The sequence below is a fragment of the Rhinolophus ferrumequinum genome, chromosome 16 (assembly GCF_004115265.2).
Source record: "Rhinolophus ferrumequinum isolate MPI-CBG mRhiFer1 chromosome 16, mRhiFer1_v1.p, whole genome shotgun sequence".
Taxonomy (NCBI): domain Eukaryota; kingdom Metazoa; phylum Chordata; class Mammalia; order Chiroptera; family Rhinolophidae; genus Rhinolophus; species Rhinolophus ferrumequinum.
In genome coordinates this window covers 20454303-20481005 of record NC_046299.1, presented here as the reverse complement: position 1 = coordinate 20481005, position 26703 = coordinate 20454303, and the positions used below count along the sequence as shown (strand labels likewise).

At 41.5% G+C, this 26703-nt stretch overlaps 1 protein-coding gene across 1 annotated transcript in view; it reads left to right on the top strand.

Annotated features, from left to right (window-relative positions):
- The window catches only part of SORCS3 (sortilin related VPS10 domain containing receptor 3), a 539475-nt gene that overhangs the window by 412029 nt on the left and 100743 nt on the right, over positions 1 to 26703 (top strand). The window contains exons 8-9 of the mRNA XM_033131434.1: positions 16955 to 17044; positions 25037 to 25216. Coding sequence (XP_032987325.1) covers positions 16955 to 17044; positions 25037 to 25216 — 270 coding nt within the window. The remainder of the gene's footprint in view (positions 1 to 16954; positions 17045 to 25036; positions 25217 to 26703) is intronic.

Below are 26703 nucleotides of genomic sequence, written 5' to 3'. Positions count from 1 at the left end.
GGTGTCTCCAGGGGCGTGGGAAGAAGAGTGGTGGCAAGTAGACTATGCGCTGGGCTTTACAGGAAGAGTGGTGTTCATTGTCTTTAATTATCCGCAAGCTTCATGTGGTTAGACGTAGCCTGTGAGTTCTGGTCTGGAAGGCGGGTTTTGTCGTCCAGGGGACCACAAGCATTTGTATATTCAGCTCAAAGAAGGGAGATCAGTTGTACAACTCTCAGTTTCTTCCCCTATTTGGAAATCTGCAATTCCCTATTTGCAAAGCAGCGATTCTTCAGAATGTGCTTTCCACCTAGCCACACCACCAGTTTCCACCCACCGGTCAGCAAACGGAAATGGTTGTTGTCATCATTGGAGAAGGAGCTCACATTTCTCTCGTGCCCAGTTTATGCCTGGCATGGGTGCATTTTACTTTTTTTTTAATTCTACTTTTATTGTCACAGGATCTCAGTGTGGTTAACTATTACCATTGTTTTTCAATGGAGGAAATGGAATGTCAGAGAAGTTTAGAGAATCACGCTTTGTCGTATAGTTCCATAAATGGTAGGGTCAGGATATGACCTCAGGGCTGACTGCGTTCAAGAAGGATGACAAAAGAGGACAATGATTTATTTCTTTTTCATTTTCCCAGTCTGAGGATCTTCACAATGGCACCAAATGGCTGGTGTTTCCAGAAACTTTTGCAGATGATTGTAAAAGAGATATAGGCAAATGTTGTCTCCATCTTGGTAGGTACGAGGGCAGGAAAACCTCACTCCGTTCCTTATTTAGTGGCCTATTTGTCTGGATCTGTTTCAATTTTGTTTCAGATCAGAAATTCTCTGCATCATTAACCAAAGAAGAGCTTAATGGGATTCAGCACAATGTAATCACGCCTGCACCTCTGAGAGCTGTCCCTCAGATATACTTGGAGGATTATTCAAACGCTCTTTAATGGGGTGCCACGGGGAAGAGTGGCAGCCTGGTTAATCATCGTTACCATCCCCAGCTCCACTCTTCTCCAGCCTTTCCCACCTGTCTTGATCCTCTTGCCATGCATTATCCAATCTCCATGGTGCGTTTTGGGCACAGCTTCTCTTGAGTCCCATTCCAGGGTACAGAGGAGCTGTTGAATTGTGACACAGCAAGGTTTCCCCATTGTCCTTCCCTTCCAAGCCCCAGCAAATCCCCAACACTCACTCTGCTAAGGCCAGCTCCCAGAAGGATCCATTTTCTGGAGCCTTCTCCTATTACAGATAATTATATTGTTGTAAAAACAACAGTGCAGATAATGAAGGCAGTTGGGCTGCTGACTGAGAAGTAGACTATTAAGTCCAGTTCTCTCCCCATTACCATTCTAACTAGGGCATATATCTATTTATTTCAGAGTTTCAGCTTTTAAAAATTTTAATCACTTTGCCTTTGACTTCATCGCTAGCTGATGGAATAAACAAACATTTCGGATTTCTGCAAGCAGCTTTTAAGAATCTGGTTCTGAAGGCCATCATGGTCATCCAGAATAAGGTCTTCTTGGAGTTTAATAGTGGCAGAGCCATTAACTAACCAAGCAACTTGCTTTAATTGAGCACCTAGTATGTACCCAGGGCTGTGATAAATTCTGTCTGAGACAGTGGTATTGATTGATTGATTGATTCATTTAGCAACCGTTTACTGAGCACTTAAGATGCTCCGTTACTGTTCTAAATGAAAGGGTAAATAAAATTGACAAAGTATCCTTATTTTGTGTTCAGTCTAGAGGAGGAAGTAGGTCTTGATGGCCTGACACTCTCTGTGAGCAAAGCTCAAGAGCACTTACAAAAGTGCTAGGCTCCTTCTCAGAGTGAGGGAGATCCCTGAGGCATGCTATCATCAGGGACACTTTCCTGGAGAAGGCAGCGCCTAAGGAAGAGAGCCCCTTCAATGCCAAGAGACAGTGTGCCCAGGATGGGGTCGGCAGGTGTGGGGAGGGCAGCGTCCCTTGATTTAAGTCTGGTCTCACCATCAATTCACACTGTGACCTTGGACCATCATCTTCCCTCCCTGGAGCTCAGTTTCCTTATCACAAAATGAAAGAATTACATCAAAGAAGAGCTTGTGAGCCTTGCGTTGTTGCTATCCTTAGCAGTGGGAACTACTTTTCAGACAACATTGTTCAAGGAATTCCAGTATCTATAACGGATGCAGGTGGAGTGGATCTAGTTTTAGAAGGATTAGTGGCTGTATCAGCAGCATCTCCACTCTCCCAGCCTCTTCTTCACCCTGTTGTGGACACCCCCAAGGCATCGCTGTAGAGCTCTAGAACTCCGTAGAATCCGATTGGGAAGGCAGTGGTCTATATGACTCCAGAAGTGCAAAAGTCTGACCACTTTACAGGACACTCCATTCGCTCAGACGCAGGGAGGGGACTATCATTCAGAAGTATTTCCCAACTTGTTTCTCCATTGTCAAAATAATAATAATAATAATAATAATAATAATAATAATATCTTTGGGATGTAGTTCATTTGTCAAGAGAGTTGCTGAATTATTCTTTCCTTCCTTCATTCCACATACATCTACTGAGGGCACAATATGGAGATAATGCAATAAATCAAAAGCAAAAAGCAAAAAGATAAATAAGTTATAACCCCGGAGATCGTGCAGCATATAAGAAATTGATATGTGAATAAGAAAGAGTTCCTGGATAAGAGGATTTATAGGAGGGAGGGAGGAAGGGAAGGAAAGAGAGAGAGAGAGAGAGAGAGAGAGAGAGAGAGAGAGAGAGAGAGAGAGAGAGAGAGAGAAAACATAAGCAAAGCGATAAATAAGAAAAATGATTGCATACTGTGCTAAATTTATGAAGAAATAACTGTAATTGTAATAAACAGTAATGGCAGGGAGGGCATTCGTTTATTCATTCACTTATTCTCAGTCCTTCAGTAAATATTTCTGGAGTTACTACTGTCTAGAAGGCATGGGGCCACACTCTGGGGATTTCGTAATGAACAAGACAGACCCAATACACTTCTCATACGAGCTTATGATATAGAAGATTCTTATCTCTGATAGTTATTAGGAGACACAACGAAAACAACATAGAAGCACAAAGTAAGAGAAACGTGTGTGTGTGTGTGTGTAAAATATCCTTCTGGGACTTAGAAAGTGATTTCACGACAGGCAGATGCACGCACACGCTCCCTTCCCCCTTCCTAAACTGGGAGTCAGAAGGTCTGAACAGAAATTAATCACGGCAATTTATTTTTAACTTCTTTCTCCTTAGCCAGGATTGATTTTTGTCTGTGTGATCAATGGCACAGAGAATAGCTCTGTGACCGGAGCAGCTGTTCAAGCCCTTGGTCTGGTTGGCCCCACATCTATCGAACAGAACATTAGAAGCTGATTATGAAACTAATAGAATGGAGATGTGTAGAGGACGGGCCTGATTACGTCTGCCGTCCTGGTGAGGAATGCCTGCAGGGAGGGACGGCTGTATGGCAGACCTGAGGAGAACCACACGGCAGGCTAGGTAGCAGGCTCGTGGCCTGTCCCCAGTGGGCAGAACCTAGCACAACACAGTCGGGAAGAATAGAGGCCCAGGGGATTAGCTTCCCGTTTGCCAGACTGACTCCCTCCCTCCCTTCCTTTTTAGCTCTCTCTTTTTCTTCCTCTTACTACTTCATCTTTACTATACCAACTACTATTAGATTTGAAACTGCAAGCGAAACATCTGTTGCATAAAAGGAAAAAGAAAGAAATTGATTGGGTTTTTTCCGTTCTGTGCTTCTTGGGCTTTAAAAATGTCTGATTGTTTAATCTCCATCATCTCCTCTTCCTTGTTTTCTTCTAAGCCAGTTTGTGTGTGATGAGGGTATGAAATTAGCCACTCCCAGCCTCTCCCTCTAGCCTCGTAACTTCTCGAGGCCAGGCACAATGGCTTATACTTTCTTCTCTGAAAAATGTTTTTGGAAGGTCTGCACACCTTGTAATAATGCACAGTGGTAATTCCACCGAACGTAGTTAAAATGGAGAGTCCGCCATCCCCAAGGCCTGCTGTCAGATTCTCCAGAATAAACGCCTGCAGTTTGCCTGCCTTCCTCCAGTGGCCATGGTTTCCAGATGGCAGTATGGAGAAATGATCAAAGTGCTCTTAATGCGACTATGTTTATTACTTTATTGTGCTATGCAATTGCTTCTGGGTGCTCTGTGTGTTCTGTGTGGGAGGAAGGCGTAGAAGTGTTGGCTTCCTTACTCCCTGTGAAATACCGGAGATGAGTCTTTGTGAAGTACATGGCACATGACTTTTCTGTATGTAGTTCTCAGCACTTTCTTGTTTAAGATGTGTCCTTAGCCTTCATCTATGATTTTTGACCTCCTGATTAATTTTCTTATTGAATAATATGTAATTGTTGGAGAATCAATTACGTACAATAGTAATGGCCAAGGCTTACCGAGTAGTTAGTATGAGCTAGGCTTATTATTCATGCACTTAATCTTTACGAAATGCTAGGAGGTACGTCCTACTCTTACCTCCATTTCACAGAAAAGGCACAGAGAGGGTAAGTCATTGTCCTAAGATCACACAATATAGAGCGGAGCAGAGATTTGACCTATGCAAGCTAACACCAGAGCCTTCTTTCTCAACCACTGCACTTGTTCTGTTCTTTAAATGAGAGTTACAATGTACACTTTCTTATTTGCCTGAGGCAAATTGGGTCAAGTAATGTGTAAGGGACAGTAAGTAGGGATAGAAAGCTTTAACACAAAGTAGATGCTTAAACCATGTTTGTGGAATCATTGACTGACTGCAGAAGAAACTGGCAGCATAAACTATGCGGATATAGGAGTTAAAGAAGACCTTCCTGCTAAGGAAGCAGGGAAGTAAAGGGATGAGAACATGGGGGATATGACACTTTTGAGTCCCTACTTTGTGGCAGGCACATGTTGGGCCTCATCTTCTGAGTGTGCCTGTGAAACTGAGGTCTGGAAGGAGAGTTAAATGCTTTTCCCAAAGACCCATACTAGCCAATAGGGGAAGGGAGTTTTGGAATCCATTCCTAGGCTTCCATTTCGGAGCTCTTCGTTAATTTTCACAAGTAACTAAATAAGTAACCCAAAAGGAGGGGAAAGATAAAATTCTTGCTAACCCACCTGCATCTTTTGGGCATGTTTTTGAAGCAGAACTAGATCCCTGATATAAACCACTTCTGCAAAAATGAACAAACAAAATAAATACAATTATAATAAGATAATTGAGCAGTGTAATGTAGACTTTTTATAGAAAATGTCAAACAAAAATAAATCACCGTGTTCACGTTAGATACTGCACAGCAAAAGCCCTGAGTAAAACCTGTACACTCCCACCATTTCTTGTCTTTACTCCAAAGTACCTTTTCTGGAACCTACAACCAGTGATCCACCCTCTTGAACATCTCTTCCTGTGACCACTGTAGCTTTGCTGGTGATCTTTCCCTTCTTCAAGATCCAGCTTCACATCATCCCCACCTTTTCTCTCCATCTCTCCCTTTGTCATTTAGAACAGTTCAGCCAAGCCCTGGTTTCTCTCCTCTTCCAACCTCAAAGCCATCGTCACCTTTAGCAAACAGAATATCCTTCAATATTGAGGACCTAATCTTTTCCTAAGTCCGTGGGAATATAAATAACTCTGGTTTGTATACTACATATTACAGGGTGTGCGTTCACACCCACATGCAGGTGTTTATGTAGGTCACACTCTGGAGGGGGGTACAGGAGAGTGGTTATGTCTCCATATCTGCAGTTAGACAAACATGAGTGTAAAGTCCAGCTCAGCCCTGTGCTAGCAGTGTCACTCTGCCACCTCCATATCTTAGTCGTATCATCTGGAAAATGGAGATAGGATGAGTGCGGACTCTACAGTGCCCAGCACTGATTTTATTGTAATTCTAGAAGGAGCATGAAAATCAGATGAGTAAAGTATTGTGGTTTTGGGGAGGGAATTTCTCTGTTTTATAGCACCTAGTTTTTACCCTGCGCAGGACACCATAACATTATCACTGATCTTATGTTGTCACATGTACTTCTTATATGTTAGGCTTGTTTTTACAAAGGAATGGTGAACTCTGTGAGGTTACAGCCTGGACACAGCCTGGGCACAAAGACCGGAATAGGTACTTGCCGATAGATTGGTAAATGTAACACAGAATAGAACTGGGACCATATCCATAATGGGATGTCCAAACATGATTAGTGTTCCAGGAATGATGTGAATTTGGCCAGCCCTTTAATTAATATGTGAATTCAGCAATGGGTGGGAAAGAACATCTTGTAATCTGCTTCCCCGTTTCCCACAGAAAAGCACACTCTTTTATCGTCCTTGTTTTTCCATGTTGTGTTGTTGCCAACCACTCAAAGGAGTAGTTGATGTACAAGCATGACCCACTTGTAAAAATCCATGCAATTATCTCCACTTTGTGTTTTTCTGATCTTGATTTAGTGAACACAGACCGCAGCAGCCTAGCAACGTGGAAAGAGCTTAGTGTTTCAACTCGGAAGTCCTGAGGTTGGCTTTGAACTTCACCTTTTAGTAAAAATGGTGACCTAAAGTGGCCTGTCTGGGCCTCAGCCCCTTAATTCTAAAATGGGAATGTAATTATACCTTACTTGCAAGGTTGTGGTCCGACAAAGTGAGTTTCAGTTCAGTAATGAAAATTAATACCATAGAGTAGTCTACAAATATTAGTTGTTATGACATGGGTGCCAGATATTAAGAGAGGGTTAAATAGAGACCAGAAACATTATCTACTATCAAAGATAGTACGAGAGACCTAAGCGGTACCCACTTTCCAATAATTCAAGAAAGCAGTGGGTAACTGTAACAAGAGAGCTGCAAACAAAAAGCTGTGGAAATCAGAGAAAGACAAGATGAATTCCAAATGGGAAACTGGGGTTGGGGAGAATCTTCATTAAGAAGGTAGTTTTTTACAGAATCCACTGGGAAATTCATTGATGCTGGAACCTTCTAGTGATCTGGATCTGATGAATCCCTCCAGGTAACTGGTCCTAAACTGGCCTTTCTTTGAAAAGGCTCTGCAGTAGATACTTTAGGCTCATTCATGGTCGCAGAGTGTAGTGGATATTGTCAGGATTTAAAGACCCAAGTTCAAAATTGACTGCCACTTTGAAGCTGAGTGACCTTATGCGTGTCAATTAACTTATCAGTAAATCAGGCTGCTTTACTGATAGCATCTCCTCTACATGGTCATTGTGCAAGAGAGCAGACAGTGCATAGACGGTGGTGAGCACAGAGCTTGACTCTCTAATACGATGCTTCTGCAGGTGGAGGACAGGAAAGGCGTGGCATAGTGCAACAGGGAAGCTCTGAGAAGTAGCAGTTGGCATTTCACAAATATTCATGGCTCTCTTGGAGAGGTGGCAGTGTTTTCTGAGAAACAGCTTGACAGATGGTTTAAATCCATCCACTGCTGTCCCAAAATTCACTCATGAGGCATGCAAATCCCATGTTGATAAAGGTTTGCTGTTATATCTTTCAGCCCGCCCATATCTCCAAGGCCATCTGGAAATCCCATGTCCCAAACAAGCATCCTTGCTTCTCTAGAAAATTAGTGATTTTCTTTGCTTTGGCCTTTTAAGATATTTAAAATATCTTGAACGTATCGATAAACTTAATCACCCTCTCAGCAGCTATATGCACCTGTCGTTCATCTCCTATGGCGTAAGCACTTCTGTTCTATACCTTTGCCCATCCGTCCCCTTCTTCTTTTGCCATATTCCTTATTGTCTCTAGCCTTTCAGTCTGTGGAGAGCTATAGCCTCACTGGCTAATTTCAGTGCCCCACACAATCAATAGAGTGGGCATATCTGGATCGCCAGCTTGATTTCTGTTTGATGGCTGCTATAAAAGAAGACCATAAATGGGTGGCTTATAAAAACAGAAATTCATTTCTCATTGTTCTGAAGGCTTATAAGTTCAAGATTAAGGCACTGATAGATTTGGTGTCTGATAAGGGCCCACTTCCTGGTCCATAGACAACCGTCTTGTTGCCATGTCCTCACGTGAGAGAGGAACAAGGGAGCTTTCTGGGTCATCTTTCATAAGGGCACTACTCCCATTCATGAGGGTTCCACCTTCATGATATAATCCCAAAAGCCCCACCTCCAAATACCACCACATTGGGGGTTAGGCTTCAATGTATGAATTTGGGGTAGCAGAGGCAAAATTCAGTCTATGGCAATTTGTCAATTAAAATAATTCTAAAATCTTTAGGTTCCTGGATACATACCATAGGTCAGTTATAACATCTTAATCATATTTGTAGAACACTTTCTAGTTAAATGAAAGCATTTTATTAGATCATCTCTTTTACTTCTCTGTAAGTGAATGGTAATTATTATTCATTTCATTTTTATAGAAAAATAACACTGAAACTCCAGAAGATTCATTGCCATGCTAAAATAGCATGTCTGATAAATGAATGAGCCAAACTCAAATCGCAGATGTTACAGGTGCTGGACAACTTTTCCCTCCTCTCCTTTCCCTCCACTTGGTTGTGATTTTCTGAAATTCTGAGATACTACAGAAAAGACAGAGGCTAATATATAGCTTGGGAAGATTTCAGTCAATTAATTGTCCTCGTAATCTCCACCTGTATAAAGGAAATAGGCTATGTGATATTTTGAGTCAAAGAGAAAAGCTTACATGAGTGTAGGGAGACTTTGTGAGCTAGACTTCTTATAATATCTTCTATAGCTTCTTCTCAGTTCCATCTTTTGCAAAACTATATTAAACTCAGAGTCCACAAGAAAGAGGGCCAATTTTAAAAGTGGAAGGGAGACGGTGTTTTGATAGTAAGTATTAAATTTTCTCTTTAGTATTTCCATGAGTAGTGTTTTTTTGTGTGTGTGTGTGTGAAACTCTGACATCCTGAATTTAGAACACTCAAAGCAGACTGTCTAGGTTTTAGCTTTTTATCTATTATTATATTAACTGGGAATATCCAGATGCTCCCAAATTTTGTCCTCCAGGATAACAATTGAAATCCATATCTGTTCTTTTTTATTTCTGCACTTATCCTTGCCTTTTCATCATCCTCCCACTTATACCCCCCTCCCCCCAAAAAAAGAGGAGAGGAAAAACAAAGAACTTTCATTTTGAAAGGTTAGGCAAGCATCCCAAGAACATTTCCCCTCCCTCTAAATCATAAAAGCCAGATCATGAAGATAAGTCTTGCAGCCATTGATGGCTAAATCGCTGGCAAAAACACATTGGCTTAGTGGTCTCCATAGGTGGTCTTCTCCATGAAGTCATACTTGCTACAGACAACAAGAAGAGTATCAGTCCTCTATCCCTGGTCAGTTCTGACCAGGTGGTCCACGTAGCTACTCCAACACTTCGTGAAGCCTCCAGTTTGCATGAATCAGCTGTCACCATGTCACCATAAGGCCTCCAAGATGTTAGACTGATGCAGGCATTTGTGCCTTTAGTTCAGCAAGGACATATAATATGCACTGAATACTTCGTATGTGCCAGGTTCAGGACTAAAACCCTTCACATGCTGTATTGTGTTTAATCCTCATGAAAACATGTCAGTAGGTAGTATTAGTATCTCTCTTTTCCAGAGGAAGAAATAAGGAAGGTGAAATTACCGGTTCAAGGTCACAAAACCAGCAAGTGGCAAAAGCAGGATTCAAACACAAGTCTGGGATCCCCAACCAAAGGCACTATAATGCTTACAAATCAAAGGCAAAGATCAGACTCTTTGAAAATATGTAATTGGAAACTTATCAAGTCCAAGTCCTTTATTGTATTTGGAATAATCAGCCTCAATGAGTCAGGCGCACAGATTCTTCTTCTAGTGATGTTGTGGTTTCGATACATAGTCTTTGTCTCATGCTATTCTGAATCATCATCTTTTCTCTGCCTGACTTATATTTCTAATAGATAGTAAAGGCTTCAAGAAGTTTCTTGGCAGTGCTGGTGAAGGTGACATTTGAGATGTCAGTATTTTTTGGCCAATGACTGTGCTGGCAACTTTAGTACACCACACACACACACACACACACACACACACACACACAAGCCATAAAGAAAGAGAGCAATATTGGCTTCAGTGTTAACTCTCTTATCCCAGATCTACCCCGTTTCCCTGAAAATAAGACCTAGCCAGACCATCAGCTCTAACGCGTCTTTTGGAGAAAATATTAATGTAAGACCTGGTATTATATTATATTACATTACATTACATTATATTACATTACATTATATTACATTATTTATATTATATAAGACCCGGTCTTATATTATAGTAAAATAAGACCGGGTCTTATATTAATTTTTGCTCCAAAAGATGCATTAGAGCTGATGGTCCGGCTAGATCATATTTTCGGGGAAACACGGTATTCTTGGTGAAGCTGTTTTCGGTTGTTATGTTAGGGCTCTAATAACAAATTTTATGTGCAAATCTGTTTCAGAGGCGGTTCAGCCTCAGTGCAAGTGCTGTGTTAGATATTAGACCCACTCTTTCAAGAAACAAGCAGATAAAACTGCATATTACATTAATTTCACAGAGTCTCCAGGACATAAAATGAGCAAGCACAAGTTTGACAAATACTCAAATTCAACATCAAACAGTTTAGCAGAGGAGATGGCTTGCTGATAGGGTGTCTCATTGTTCCCAGTGCTGTACCACACTTTTGGTTCAGACACACAGGGTGGTACCCTAGCAAAGCACTTTTGGAAAATGAGGTCTAGAGGGCAGTGGCAACCTAGCCTGCCATGAAGAAGTTCCCAGGTCATCCTGACACTTATGGCCAATATCCCTATGAGACCTATGGCTATTTATAGACTGTTGTGGCCCAGGAATCAGAAGCCTGTTTCTTTATTCTTGAAAAAGAAATGTGATCTTTGGAGGAATTACATAGGAAGAGAGGAGGAGAAAGGCCTAACAACGTAAAGATTTATTTTAAATAATCTGAATAGAATTAATGAGCAAAGAAATTGGAAAAGGTAATTATGCATCACTGCAACTTGGCTGTTCCCTCTTGTTTCTTTAAAATGAGGAGGAAATGGTGCAGAGGCTGTGTGAGAAGTAACTAACGTGTGTCTGTAAAGGTGGTCCTTTCTCTTGGCTTAGACAGATTATTCACATTAGAGTGGACCCAGCAAGTTCCTCTAGCTGGAAAAGCTTCTAAATGTCATTTCCTATGAAGGCAACAGCTCTTGTATAAGCCAAATTTATTTCCATTATGGTCCCTCGTATTCTCAGATTCCAATAGGAGCACCATTCACTCCTCTGCAACAATAGACCATTGATTTCTCGGGAGAAATTGATATGAACCCTCCCATGGAAATATCTGCCTTTCTGGTGGGCATCTTATTTGGGAAATTGGAAGTCGAGTGGAATACGATCCATTTCCCTCCACAGAGAGGCTTGAAAACCTCACATAGCCTGAGGGACCAGCGCAAGCTTTGTAGTCAGATAAACCTGGGTTCAAATTCCAGCTCCACTATTTATTTGTGGTGCGTCTTCAAAGATTGTGAAGGCTGGATGCACACAGGGACAGTGCGTGACATATAATAAATACTCAAAAAATGTTATGCTATTAATATTTTTATCTTGTAAGGTTCTAATGCTGTTATTAACAATAATATGAATAGTAATCATTATTATCATGGATATTAAATAATGTCATGAATGTAAAGCAGACATCATATAATTCATATTTGAAAATGTTAGTTTCTGCTTTTCTTCTCAGATTATTTTTGCCTATTTATGAATTTTAGAGACATGTCAAGTTTTCTTCTATGGAAGAAACAGGCTCAATATGACTCCAAAGCCCTGTGGTTCCATTTTTTTGGAGGGTAGATTTCTCTCTCTCCTCCAGGGTAAGCCATTATCCACAAGCAAGGAGAAATGAAAAAAATAAAGGATATGCCAGGTTAGACTTTGTTACGGCAAGAGTGGGAACAAGTCAGAAGAGACAGATGTGTTTAATGGCCACTGCACTTGTCCAAAGGAATCATTTTCACTGGCCAGGAGCCCAATTAAACCTGTAAAATGGAAATCCAGAAAATCAGATTAACGAGCCAGTCATTAGTGAGGAAAAGACCCAGCTAATTCTGTGTTTAGCATGACGGATGGGCCCAGAGCAAATAATTGGATGACATTCATCAAATATAAAATAAAAGGTGTCACTGAAAGGGAAAGTGGTAATAATCTCTGGGATTTACAATGCCAGCAAATTTGCTTGTAAGGAAGAGAAAAGTTCATCAAAATAGATTAATAGTCACTAAACTTTATTTCTTCCTTGTGTGGTTGCCAGAGTCACGCAAATAGCAGAGAGGCTGCAAATGCATTAACCTGGTACCATCCCAATCTCCTGATGATCCTGCTTCCAAGGGGGAGTGCTAGAGCTTCTGTTTGAAAACAAGATCCTGTGGCCATCCAGGGGCTGGGCAGGAATAGAGAGTTCTTCTCTACCTCCAGGATTTAGTCACTGAACACTGGAGGAAATTAAACGCAGTCTCTGCTTAAGCGGATTAATCACATTTTGTTAATTCAGTTAGTCAATAAGTATTGACCCACTGCCCTGACAGTTTGGGGATGTGCTCATGCCTCGTTAAGGACCCAGCATAGGCTGGGGCCATATAGAGGCTGTGACGATGGAAGGCTGTCATTGTCACTCTCAACCTCAATTTCTTGACCTATCAAGTAGGGAGAATACATACTGGGGATGCCAAAAAAATGTATACAAGTGGACACTTTGGTCAATGTTGCTCAAACAGTAGTTCGCTGTCATCAGAAGTGTCTGGATGCTGATGGTAACCACTTTGAGCAGCTCTTGTAATTGCAGAAGTCAAAGGTGACTTGTATTCATCTTACGTTATCAGTATATATTGGGTATTACAATTTTAATACTGTAATACAATTTAATACAATTTTCCTTTCTTAAAATGTGTATACATTTTTTGGTATTATGCATATACATAATGCATAATATATGTATATGAGGTACACTGCTTATCATAGTATCTTCTGTGTAATAAGATTTTACTGCATGGTGGTTATTATTATTATTACTGTCTTATAACCTCATCTCTTTTTTAAGAAGACATCTTATTAAAATGCAGCGTAAATGCCCTGACAGATTTTCTGGGAATACAAAGAAACACAAACATATAAACACATGCAAATTACAGAGATTTAAAAACTTGTTTTAAAGATTTTGGAATCAAGGAACTGTACTGTTGTTACAGTGAGATGAGTAGGATGACTAGAGGACCCATATAAGTCACAGGACGTGGAGAAACCTTAGAGCCAAGCTTTACTATGTTCAAATTTGCGTTGGGCCAGTCACTCAGTATCTTATAGCCTCTGTCGGGTTGTCATGAGGATTAAAGTAGACAATTTATATAAGGGCTACATGTAGTTCTGGAACATGGTAGGTGAACTCAATCAATGACAGTTTTATCATTATGTTTATTATCATGTAGCCACTAATCTCTTGCCACAAGACCAGCTCTGCCTACAAATCAGGAAATTGCAATCTTGTAATAAGACATGGAGGGATAATTTTAGGAATATGTATACCAGAAGAGTAAGTGTTGAGAGTGCTGAAGAAATGGAAATAACAAAGTTCAGGAGTTTAGAGGAAGGAGAAATTATAATGAATTTGTGCCATGCAAAACCCTTCCGTGAACTCTGGGTCTTACACTGAGGTTTAAAGCATCAGTTGGATTTTGATGGTACAGAGAGGGGCATGGCCAGGACAAGGGAACAGCTGCAGGAACCAGCTTGTTCCTGCTGGGGGATACTATAGTATGAGGTCCTGGGAGAACCTTTGGGCTTTCGGGCTTCATGCAACCCCTGAATATTTTGGGTTATTCCATGTTGGATCCAAAGCGTAACTTCCATCTTCATGATTTACTCAACCGCAAGCTCTTCCATGTTGTAAGAGCTTGTGAAAGTGAGAGTCCGTGCTTGTACAGGGCTGAAGCAAGCATGACTGGCCTGTGTTCCCAAGAGGTGGGGTCCATCACCCTATCAAGGGGAACACTTGATTTTCCTGTAGCCCTCGGTGATTTGGCAATCCTAAAGGGTCCAGTCTTGCTCTGTGGTGCTGAGAAGAGGCCTAATGATGCTGTCATCTTGTTCCCTGTAGATGTGACTGGGTCCCTGTGGATGTGAGTGGGTCTTCTTTTAATTGCTGAGCTCTGACTGGCATTCAGAGATGGGACTTGTCTTCTCTGAGGCCTGTCTAATTCACTAAGGGTAAAATTGGTGAGGGTCAACGTGTCCGGTAGGGAATGGATTTTTAGTCATATAGGCAACCGAAGGAAATATTTTGGGGTTTAAAAACTTTATTGCTGGGTACACATTCTCCTTTGAGGGTGATGAAAATTTTGTAGAACTCTGTAAAAGGTGATGGTTGCACAACATTGTGAATATGCAAAATGCCACTGAATTATACACTTGAAAAGTTTTAATTTTATGTAATATGAATTTCACCTCAATTAAAACAAAATTATCTTCACTGTAAACAGAGTTTCAGAAAAGTAGCTACACCTAGAGGGAGGCTGGGGTCAGGAAAAGTGAAGGGCACAGAGGCACAGAGGTGTCTGTCAGTTGTAGTTAAAGTGCTAGTTCTGAGCTGCTCCAAGTGGGGTTCCCAGACCAGCAACGTCAGCAGCATCTGGAAACTTATTAGAAAAGACAATTCTTAGGGCCTCCCCCAGATTGACTGAATCAGATACTCTGTGGGTATCTCAGTCAGCAGATACTCAGCTGACTGAGTTTTAACAAGCTTTCCAGGGGATTCTGATGCATGCTAAAGTCTAAAAACTACTGTTCTAGGTTTTGGGTTGGCAATTATTTTTACATGTGTTGGTTTTATAATTAACAATAAAAACTTAAACAAATAAATAAATAAGATTCTGCAAAAACTAATGGTGAGTGTGTATTTAGAGCCAAGGATGATATTTTAATCTGATTCCATGCAGTTGAGATTTGTTTTAAAATGGAAAAAAAAAAAGACTTCTCAGCAACTCATTGATCTTCATATGTCGACACCCCACCTCGAAGCCAATGAGGAACAATATAGATTCAGAACAGATGTCTTATCAAAAAACAAAACAAAAAAAAGTCCTGGAATACAAGACAAAAATCATTCTAATTAGAAATAGAGATGTAAGGAGAGCAGTGAACATCAGGGAGAAAACCAGTTTCTCCTTTAGGTTCACAGCCTACGTCTTTGGACCATTTTTTCCCCAAGGTTCTGCTTTCACGCTGCCTCTAACATCTGCTCTACCTGGCAGCTTATGGTGCCTGCTTTGTGTGCTTCCAATCTGTGCAGAGCCAGGGGGAGCCATGGGAGATACCATTTCTCAGAGAGAGTAGTGATGGGTGGATTTCAATAGAGATGTTCCACCTCTCCTACTCTCAGCGGCCGCTGTGGACGGGTGCCAGGTTTGGGTGAAAGTGGGAGGACTGGCTGATCTCCAACTAGTGCTTGGGCCTTGGTGAGAACGGAGCCTGTGCTTCTAATAATTGCCTCCTCAGCACAGCAGCCTGGTTGCGATTGTCATCCTGCTATTTTCTCTGAACAGGCTGTGTTATCTTCTCTTGTGAATATTAATTTCCCCTGAGTTAGGCTGATTGGGCCGAGAGCAGCCATCTGCAGAGCTAGGCCGTGTCGCCAGGACTTGTCGCTAAGCCCAGGCCAGAGGATCGTTGGTTTCTTAGAGTGGTTTCCAGGTTCCGTGAAGAATCCATTTGTTCCCAAGTGAGGTCACAGATCTTGGCTCCTCCACCCCCAGTCATGAGATGGCCGAACTGGGGCTCAAACCCAGGATTTCTGGCTTTCAAATCCAGGGTTCTCTCTCTGACTTCTGACACCTTTAAGGAACTTGCTCATGGGAAGAGTCAATAAATATCTGCTCAATGTATTAATTTATAAATATGAAAAGAAAAATTGTGCTCATATCAGAAGTGAAATTAATTTAAAAGTAATGAGAACTTTGAGCAATAGTAATTATTCCGATCAAGAAAGAAATTTCTTTGTCAATCATGTCATGGTTACAATGGATTAAAAACTGAAATCATGGGTACAGCCCACATAATAGCTTCTCTGTTTTCAGTTGAAAATACTTGTTAGATGTGTACATACGAGGTCTGACAATTTTCGTGAACTTGTTGCAGCGATGTTCCTAACCTTTTTTGATATCACAGGGATTATTCATTATGAATTTGTACCAATTGGACAGACAGTTAACCAAGTTTACTATTTGGAAGTGCTGAAAGGCTGCGTGTAAAAGTTAGACAACCTGAAATTTTCGACAATTTATGGCTCTTACATCACGACAATGCACCAGCTCACATGGCACTGTCTGGGAGGGAGTTTTTAGCCAGTAAACAAATAACTGTATTGGAACACCCTCCCTACTCACCTGATCTGGTCCCCAATGACTTCTTTCTTTACCCGAAGATAAAGGAAATATTGAAAGGAAGATATTTTGATGACATTTAGGATATCAAGGGTAATATGACAACAGCTCTGATGGCCATTCCAGAAAAAGAGTTCCAAAATTGCTTTGAAAGGTGGACTAGGCACTGGCGTCAGTGCATAGCTTCCTAAGGGGAGTACTTTGAAGGTGACCATAGTGATATTCAGCAATGAGGTATGTAGCACTTTTTCTAGGATGAATTCGCGAACTTCATTATCTGACATCGTATGCCGAGAACAGGTACCAAATACAGAGTCCCTGCTCTCACAGAAAGTGCCAGCCATGGGGGAAGACTCTTGTCATCACACACTTATTCTCTAAGCTTGATGACATGGGAGAAACTCAGGGTGCCTTGGGGTTGGAGGTTCAAAGCCAGCAAGAGATATTCTCTCAAAGGTTGTCATAAACCTACTGTGGCTATTGATGGAGAGGGTAATACCTTCCAACTCATGCCATGATCCATGGCCCCATCTGACCTCTTTGTGTTTCCCCATGATCCAGGTAACAACTGGTGGAAGAGCCAGCTACTATGTGTCCTATCGAAGAGAAGCCTTCGCTCAGATAAAGCTGCCCAAATACTCGCTGCCAAAGGTATGCACCACCTGCATTCTGGGTCCTGCCAGAAAAAGTGGCAGGGAGAGGCTGCCTTGTAGGTCTGTGGAAGGTTTGATCCCTGCCTGGGAGACAGCTGGCATTCAGCCTGACTTACCACTGCGGGGTTTGGCCTTTGCTGATGTCGCTGGACCTGGGTTCTGTGTTCTCCTCTCAGCAGGTTACACAGGGAGGAGTTTTGATTTTCTGTGACTCAAATATCCAGCATAACCTTGGATCATTCCCCAGTATTGGTAGTGAAAGGAGTACTGGCTTTGGAATCTCTTCCGAGGACCTGTTCCTTTTGCAAGGGCCTTACTGCCAAATAGAGGGACAGGCTCAGAATGGCCGAGGTGGAAGCACAGATGCTATATATACATATGTACATAAAGCTGCACAGGTGACTCTGCTGGTTTTCTTGCTTCTCTCTAGATTTTAATGCTATATTTTAATTTATAAATGCACTGCCTGTACTTCCACTCCCTTCTGCCACTATGAGTAATTAGAAAGGAATGGTTTACTATAATTTTAATATCAAATGATGACATTTTAACTCCTCTATTGGAAAATCATAAAACGTACTCTGAGGACCCCATCCCCTGTGAACAATGGCTTTTGGGAGGAGATGGATCTTAGGACCTCAGTGTGAACTGGATAAGACATCACCTAACGAGGCTGCACAGAAGCAGAGTCTCAGGTTGGACGCATATCACATGTAATGTTGCAAAGACTTGGGTCTCTAAGCTGGTGCTAGGAAACATATTGTCAAAGGCTAACTGAGTACAGAGGTAGGAGGGAGGGTGGGGTAAGATGGTGGGCAATTTTCTACCCTTTGGTTGTTTTTATTCATTCATTTATTCATGTATGCATGTATCAGTCCATTCATTCATCTGTTCCTTTTTTTTTTTTTTTTAATCCATGGAACTATTATTTCTTCCATTTACGTTTTTACTTTGTGCCAAGCACGGACCTAAGCTTTATGGGTAGAGTAGTGAATAAGAAAAACAGGCCCTGCCTTCCTGGAGCTTCTATTCTGGTAGAGAAGAGAGACACTGAACAAATGATGGTAGGTATAGAGGGTGTTATAGGTATGGGAGCTCAACGACCATTGTGGCATGGAAGTTGGAGCTAACCAAATATGGGTAGTGAGAGCACGTTCCTAAAGAAAGTGACGTGTAAACTGATTTTAAAAAATGAAGAAGACGACTAAGGAGTTAATCGTGCAAAGAAGTGATGGAGAAGCCAATAGAAAACACACACATAGGCTTTCTTTTAAGAGAGAGTATGGTTCATTCAAATAACTAAAAAGCCATGTCGAGAGACTGGGTTGCAGAGAGGTGAAGAGGCTGAGGAGGCGGGCAGGGCCCATATTAAACAGCCCCAGGGACATGGGGACCAATGTCTCATTTTCTCTAGCCTGTCTGTGATGGGCTTTTATAGGGTGTGTAGCATTGTGGTTGCACGGTGTACCCATCAGATATTCTAAACCCAAGCAGGACAGCGGCGTCCCTGCCTGGAGAAGATGAGGAAACGGAAGTTTGTAATCATGCTCTTTCTAAAGGAGAATGACGCCTCTCAGTAACCTGATGATTTCTGTGTATTGGCCCAGGAAAAGTGTGCGGAACTTTCCAAACCTTCTTTCCAATCAATGGAGGGCCTGTTTTTCCTGTGTATGTGTGCATATTTTCTGTATTTTTAATGTTCTCAGGAAAACAAATAGTTTGCTTCCCCTGGGCAGTGCAGGTGCAGGTGAAGACAAATGAAGCCTGGAATTGATCACAACCCCAGAACACTCCATTAACGATCAGCAACCCCGTGGTCATTTATTGTGGTGGAGTACCATCCGTGCGGCCCCTTTTATAGAACTTCATCCACAGCAGCATCTCATTAATATGAGGGCTGCTGTGAAAATAGCTGGATGGTTATCGATCCCCTTTATTAGCTGACATTGGCCCAGATTTTCATCGCCAAGGCTGAGGAGGTGAGGACAGAGCAGGTGGAGGGAGATGGGTAACGCTCATTGTTTAAAAATGGAAATGGCTTTTAAGCAAGTTATTGTTGTTCCCTGTACTTCTGCGGCTGCTGCTGAGCATCTTGCTTAAAAATAAAAACACAGAGAAGCTCCCTGTCATCATTGCCCTCACACTTCTACTCCTAGTCTGTCTATTCAGAATTTGCTCACCTGCTGCACTCCGTGGCTTTGAAGTGCTTCTCAGAGAATGAAATGAATGCCATTAATAATAAGCAACATGATTAGGGTCAGCAACCTTGTGCTGGGTCCTCCAAACCCAGTCCCTGGGCATCGGCTCTGTCCAACAGGCATGAGAAGCACCCACCAGTATGGGGAAGGGGAGCAGATGAAGGGGAGTCATGGTGGCCTCCGGAAAAGGTGATGGAGCTCATGAACAGAAACCCTGAGCTCTCATTCCAGCTCTACCACTTACTTCTCCGTGAGCCCAGGTCTTCTCATCTGTGAAATGGGCATTGTCATACTATTTGATAAAGTTGTGAGGACTTAATGAATGGCTCATTGTTGATAAACTGTAAAGTGCTGGATAGATAAGGCTAAGCAATGATTGTGACCCAGGGGGAAATACGTGCTGTTAAACTTGCGGGGTGGAGAGCAGTGCTCCTCGTGGGCTCATGTCCCAGCCTGCTCTTGGACTCAGTGTTGTCTGAGGCCCTCACTTTATCACTCTGGTGCTAATACACCCTCTTTTGTCTCCGGATTTATTCTTAACTTGCTATTCTAATAGTCTTTCCCCAAGAGAAAATTTGTTTTTTTGTTTGTTTCTATATGGAATTCAACTTGGTTGTGATGACTTTCAACTTGATCTGAGTCCTGTACTTCTGGAAAACAGCAATATTAAGAAATCCCCCCCCCCTTTTTTGTGTTTCTGGACATGGCTTACTACAAAGAATTCCCCTTCCCCTTTGCCTTGATAAGATCCCCTGTGTTTACCTCTGACCAGACCCGATTTCCATTCCTTGTCTCATAAACAATCGGCTGAAGTGTCTGTTCCCACTGACCAATCTGGACAAAATGCTTGCTAATTTGACTTCATCAACTTAAGTTCAGCTCTTCTGCTTCCCTCAAGCCCCTAAACTGTGACCCACTCTTGAGCATATGTGAGCATTGGGAGCTTACCCAATTGTTGGAACTCAGAACAACTCCTCCTAGGAGCCCCTCTGGAATCACCTGGCTCTGAGGAGAACAATTTCCTATCTAATTGCTTCAGTATGTCATCTATTCACCCACTCCTCACACTCGGTTCTCTGTAGCCTTGTTTGACTTCTCCCTATCAAAGTGATTCTCTTCTGCCTTCACTGTGAGGTGCGTGCTGACGTTATGGTCGGAGCGTGGCAACCGTCTTTTCAAACACAGTCTCTTCTTACTTAAGTCTGGGTTTGTTTTCATTTGACAGTAGAATGGGGTTAATCCGATTTTGAATTAGTAAAGAGAAAGGGAAATACAGTTTAGAAAATTTATTATAATTATCATGACGCTGGTAGTAACCTTAATTTCCTTAGGAAAATTTTTCTTAATTTTTACATGTCCCCAAATGCTGACTTACCCTTCTTTGCTGTGTCACAGACACACATCTTAAAGAGGTATCTGTAATTCTAACCTCTTTTCTCACTTGTTGTTCACTCTTCAGCGCTCTGCTGCTTGCCCTATGCTTTCCCACGTCTGTTCTCTTACTATTCCACTAACATTACCAGTGACTACCTACATGCCAAATCCAACAGTCGTCTCGAGCTCTTTGTCTTTTTATACCTCTCTGTAGCTTTTGACACTGTTGGGGAAGGGGAAAAACAATCCATACTTGATACTTGCCCTTTGGTAGTATTTTGTTCTGATTTCGTTTTCTGGAGCCTCTTCCCCTGGCCACTCTTTAAATGATGATTTCCTAAATTCTCCTTGCGTTCTGCATGGTTCCTGAGTGACCTCATCCCTTTTCTTCATATTGGTGACTCCTGTGTCCGCAGCTACAGCCTATAGCTTTTCATTAAACTCTGGAAAGTATCTCCAATTGCCTATTCGAAGTACATCCCCTTAAAGATCCCATTTCACAGCTCCACAGCTGAGCTCAGAGTCTCTATATCCCTCATATCCCTTCCTTCTACCATGTTTACTTACTCCATTTAGTCATTTGATAAACTTTTGTTGGATATCTACCATGTACTAAATACTCTGATAAGTAGTAGGAATAAAATGATACATAAGAGAGGCATAGCATCTGCCCTCTGGGAGTTTACAATCTAAGAAGATACAATCTAACAGATATCAAATAAGTAATTATACAAGTGAACGTTTCATTACAATTTTTAGTGAGCACTGTAAAAAAAAGCAGAGGATTTTGTAAGTCATATACCTGAAATATTAAAGATATGTCCTTCTCCCTTGCTCCTTGTTGATTCTGACTCCTTAATGTCTCACTGATCCATTTCATAGGGTTCTTATAGAAAACCTACTCCTTAGTTCAGGCCCTCATTTGTTACTACCTAGATGTTGCAATGACCTTTTAAGCCTTCCTCCCTGCCCCACTTTAATCCACTCTTTATCCTGCTTCCACAATGAATATGATCATGCAATCAAGCTAACCTTCTCCAACCCAATCTATGCCTTGATCAACTCGAATCCTTTCTTTCTCCTGCTTACAATCTTGTGATAGCTTTGTACTTCCCTCTGGGTAAAACTTAGGTGTGCCATATAGAACCCCTTCCTATGTGGCTACTCTCTATCCTCACTGCCCTCAGAGGAAAACTGCTTTCAAGTTATTCCAAGGTCCACACATTTCCTTGAATATGACACCCTTTCTCTCACCTCTCACTCCTCTCACCTTTCTACTCCCAATTACCATTTTCAGTCCTTCTGTTGCAACATTTTCAAGTTCATGGACAGCCACAAGAGCATATGATATCTCCACCACTGGGTGGGCACCTTCTGAGGTTACTTTCTACACTGTGTCCCTCTCTGTATTTATATTGTGGTGTTTGGCACATTGTGTGTGCCTAACAACATGTTTTTAAATGAAGTTACCTTAGGCCCAGATCACAAGAAAGTGTTTCAGTAGCAGGGAAGTATTTTCACCACTGTTCACCTAGGAAGTCACAGGTTTAGGTTTTCAAAAAGCAACTCTGATCCTCCCAAATTACTCTATTGGGATTGTACAGGGGGACTGTTACTTATAGTTATTTTAGTAAGTTGGTGACACACGCTTTGAGTTAGGTTAGGGTAAAAGAATTCAAGAAATAAGTTTCATCATCTTTCAGATCCCTAATGGACCAATTTTATCTAATAATAATTTTCTTTATTACTTAAGACAATATTCTCCCTATTGTTGATTGATCCTTATTCAACCATAAGACCTATTAGGTGAGAGGACACAAAGCTCAGAGCTTTTCAAAGAGTGATTTCCCAGATGACATGCACCCAAATCATCTGGAGGGCTTCTTCAGATGGTCGACTCTAAGGGTCCAACCAGACATACTGAGTCAGAACCTCAGGCAATAGGACACATAAGTCTGTGTCAGGCGGGGTGGCCTGTGGGGTCTGTGGGGTATCCTGCCGACTACGCCAAGTGTCATGCAGGACGGCCTGCAGGGTCTCTGGTCCCGCTCCCCACATAAGAATGCAGGGTATGGCTAGGCCAAAAAGGAACACCCATGGAGCCATACGTAGAGGAGTCATATCTCTATACTATCGCTGGTGGCTGGGTTGGAGAAACAGGAAACAGGAGCCACACAATTCTGAACCCTCACTGCGCCGCTTGCAGGCTCAGCCACCATCTTCTTGCTAGCCCCCCTATTTTTTGCTAGCGTAGCCACGGCAGTTATATTAGTGCCCAATGGCTCACTGGTTACAGCTGACGGCCAACTAGCCACAGCTGCTGGCCATTTGATCACAGTCGATGGCCATTTACTACCTGAGCCAGCACCTTTCTATGTGAGGCCGAGAGCCTGGAAACTGCTTTTTGGGGCTGTGTCCCCACAGTCTGCATGCTATTAAGATCTCCAGGTCATTTTGATGCACATTGAAGTTATACCCCCACAGATACAGAGCTTAGTTTCCTGATTAGGTTAGTCTTGGGTTCAAATCTTAGTAATATCATTTACTAGCTGAGTGACTTTGGCAGATTAAGAATTTCTCAAGCAGACATCCTAGAATCCTAGATACTAGAAAGTAGTCTTTCACCCCAGAGCCTGCAGCATCTGTTCACCAGGTAACACAGTCCCAGCGCAGTTCTAAACTAAGATGCACTCACAGCAAAACTGGCTGCCTCGAATCCTGACCATACCCCAATGTTTTAAGTTATTTTTTTCCCACTTCTTTTACATTAGTTTAGTCTAAAATAACTTAGCTCATTCATTTTTATGACCCAAACATCTGGGAAAAGCCAGGCATTTTTATTACATTTTTAAGAGTAAGTGAATTTAATCCGTGTTTCCTGCAGCTGCTGTTTCCCCTCCTACTGGGTTCTTAGGCTTTAATTCCAGACCAGCACAAGATATCATCACATGGTTTTTAAGAGTAAGCCTTATTTCCATTTTCGAGCAGCTCAGCAAGAACCTGTAATTCTACAAGGTGTGTAAGTGAGGTCTTAGTCAAGGTTAGTCAAGGTGACCTAGAGAGTTCAAGGCCAAAGGCTGAGATGTGACAGACTTCCACTGCAAAGATCCAGAACTTGCGTACAAACAATGTAATTAGTTAGACATTTACATGTTATTTTATACACCTGAAACTAAAAAACAAACAAACAAATAAGACAAAAAAACAAAAACAAAACCCAGAACTTGCTTTCTCACTTTCCCTGCCTCCCAGTTGTCCCAATCAAATGGGCTCACTGCTTTTGAAATCATCTTGGAGGATCTCTCCATGGTCCTGATATTATAGACATCGCTGCCTCCTTTTATTGTTGAAACCATTTCTGGGAAAGGTTGGCCAAATAAGGTAAAGGCTAGATTTAGTCTGATTATCTACTTACTGTCCACTCCAATTGCCTGTGCTCCTATCACCAGTGATTCCCACCACCCTGACAAGGGTGTGATTTTGCCACTTACTAGCTATGTAATCAGAAACAGGTTGGTAAAGCTCAATTGCCTTAGATTATTCCTCAATCAAATGAGATTAATCACACTACCTCCATTATAAAATTATTTGGATTTTTAATTGAAATAATACATTTAGATAAACTAGAGCAGTGCCCAAATGTTAGCTTTTTTCACTTGTAGCCCAGCCTCTTCACTATTTTGGTAAGAAAATTGAAGCTTGAGGAGACTGACACATTCCACATCATACAGCCTATTTATAGAAGCACTTTTATGACCCAGCAAACTAAATTCCAAGTTGAGTATCTTTTCCTCCATCTCAGTGATTTTGAAATATTATTTTATTAGTAGAAGAACCCCTCCGTCACCTTTTACTCCTTAAATATTACACAAACTCCAGTATAAAACAGATTCAAGTGGTTCTGCTCTGGTTGAAACAGGGTTGGAAGGCTAGAGCCCTAATCCCTGGCAATGCCTCCATGCCACCCATCTTGCAGTCTTCGTGACACCGTTGATTCCAAAGAAAAGTGTGAAAACTGTTACAATAAAAGTTTGAAAATATAAATGAAGATCTAAAGAAGAGATAGGCCCTGCTTTCTTGGCATGTGTGAGTTTCTTCTTGCAAGGCTGTATGTCTCTGTTAGCACTAACACTAACTTTCAGATATAAAAATAAAAAATGAAAGTGGATGAATCCCTCAAAGCCATGGAAAATCATGCCCACCAAAGCCCCTTACACCCATCTTGCTGTCACTTAGCAAGGAGCAGAAATCATGAAACTCATAATTTATAGCCTTGGTCTGACACAAAATTGTTTAACATTGCCTATAAATCAAGCTTTTTCTCAACCATTTCATATGTCATGGTAATTACTCTGGGTCCCAATGGGCAGGGAGATATGGAGATCTGCTGCCTTTATAGGCCTTCCATCTTCTTACAGGACATGCACATCATCAGTACCGATGAGAACCAAGTGTTTGCAGCGGTCCAAGAATGGAACCAGAATGACACCTACAACCTCTACATCTCAGACACACGTGGGATCTACTTCACCCTGGCCATGGAGAATATTAAGAGCAGCCGAGGTCTAATGGGAAACATCATTATTGAATTGTATGAGGTATGTAGCTAAGATTACCCCACCCCTGGATCTGCCTCTCTTTTTCATGAGTTTTAATAATATAAACACAAGCATTGGCGTCAGATAGTCCTGGGTTCAGATCTCAGCTGCACCACTCTGCAATCCTGTGACTTTGGGTAAGGGACTTAATTTCTCTGTGCCTCAATTCCTTCACCTGTAAAATGAGGGTAAAATAGTTATCTAATGAGATTATAGTGAGAATGAGAGATAATGTTTGTTTGTAAAACATCTAATGTGATGGTTGACTCAATAAGCCTTCAACAAATGGTAGCTAGAGTCAAGTTCTTGTGTATATGAGCATAATTACAAGCCAGAAATGAAGGTGTTTGGCTCAGGTGATCTCTTAAATACAGTATTCAATTCTATGTTCCTTCTTATGGACTCTGGGTGGAGGAAGTAATGTTATTTATATGTCTTAAATTATTTGGAGAATCATGTTTATAAACAACTTTTATAGGAAAAGAAAATCAAACTTCAGTGATGGAAGTGAGGGTTTCCCTAAAATGCCACCAAATGTCAGCAAATCTGTGCATGAAGAAGAACTGGCCTTTACTTACATTTAGTTTTTTTTTTTTTTTTAATTTGAACACCTTTATTGAGTTTGCATACATACACAGGGTACCAAAAAAATGTATACACATTTTAAGAAAGGAAAAAACTGTATTAAAATTATAATAATATATGCTGATAACAAAAGATGAATACAAGTCACATTTGGCATTGCGATTATAAGAGGTGCTAAAGTGGTTACCATCAGTATAATTTTAATACAGTTTTTTTCCTTTCTTAAAATGTGTATACATTTTTTTTTTTGGCACTCTCTCTCTCTATATATATATATGTGATCACCAGTTAAAGAATACTTTGTCTAGGAAAACCAGTGACTCTGTATAAGAACTGTTTCCGGGACCCTAATGATGTAGTACTTTTTTATACCTCTGACAGTGTATGACCTTGACCATCCAGGCCGCAGTAAAGGGACTTGACTGTCCACTCAGTTTGATGGATTCATTTGAGCAAAGAAAATGTGTCTCATTATCCAATATTCACTAGTGGCTGGTGGTCAGACCCACACAGGCTGTGCTGGTTGAGGTCATTCACTCATGGAAGGAAAAGTTGTGTGTTGTAGGTGGTAGCCTCGGATGGCTTGGGTGAGCTGCCCCCTTGTGAGTTTTTCTCTTTGAGGGGTGAGCATGGCTTTCGGTAGAGGGATCAGTGTATGGGTATCTGCTTTACAGTTGTCTCTTCTGAGTCGCGCCTGTGAAAGTTCCAGTGTCCCTGTATTGGTACCTAAGTTGGCTGCTCAGTTACTGATCATGGTGGAAATACGTAAGATTCTAGTTACTGTATTAGGTGGAAAGAGGATTCCATAGGGTGTGGGATGAATGGAAGTATATTTTTAAAAAGAGAGAAGTGAATGTTTTGGTTATAAAACAAAACCAGTAGAAATATTCTGATTTCCTAAG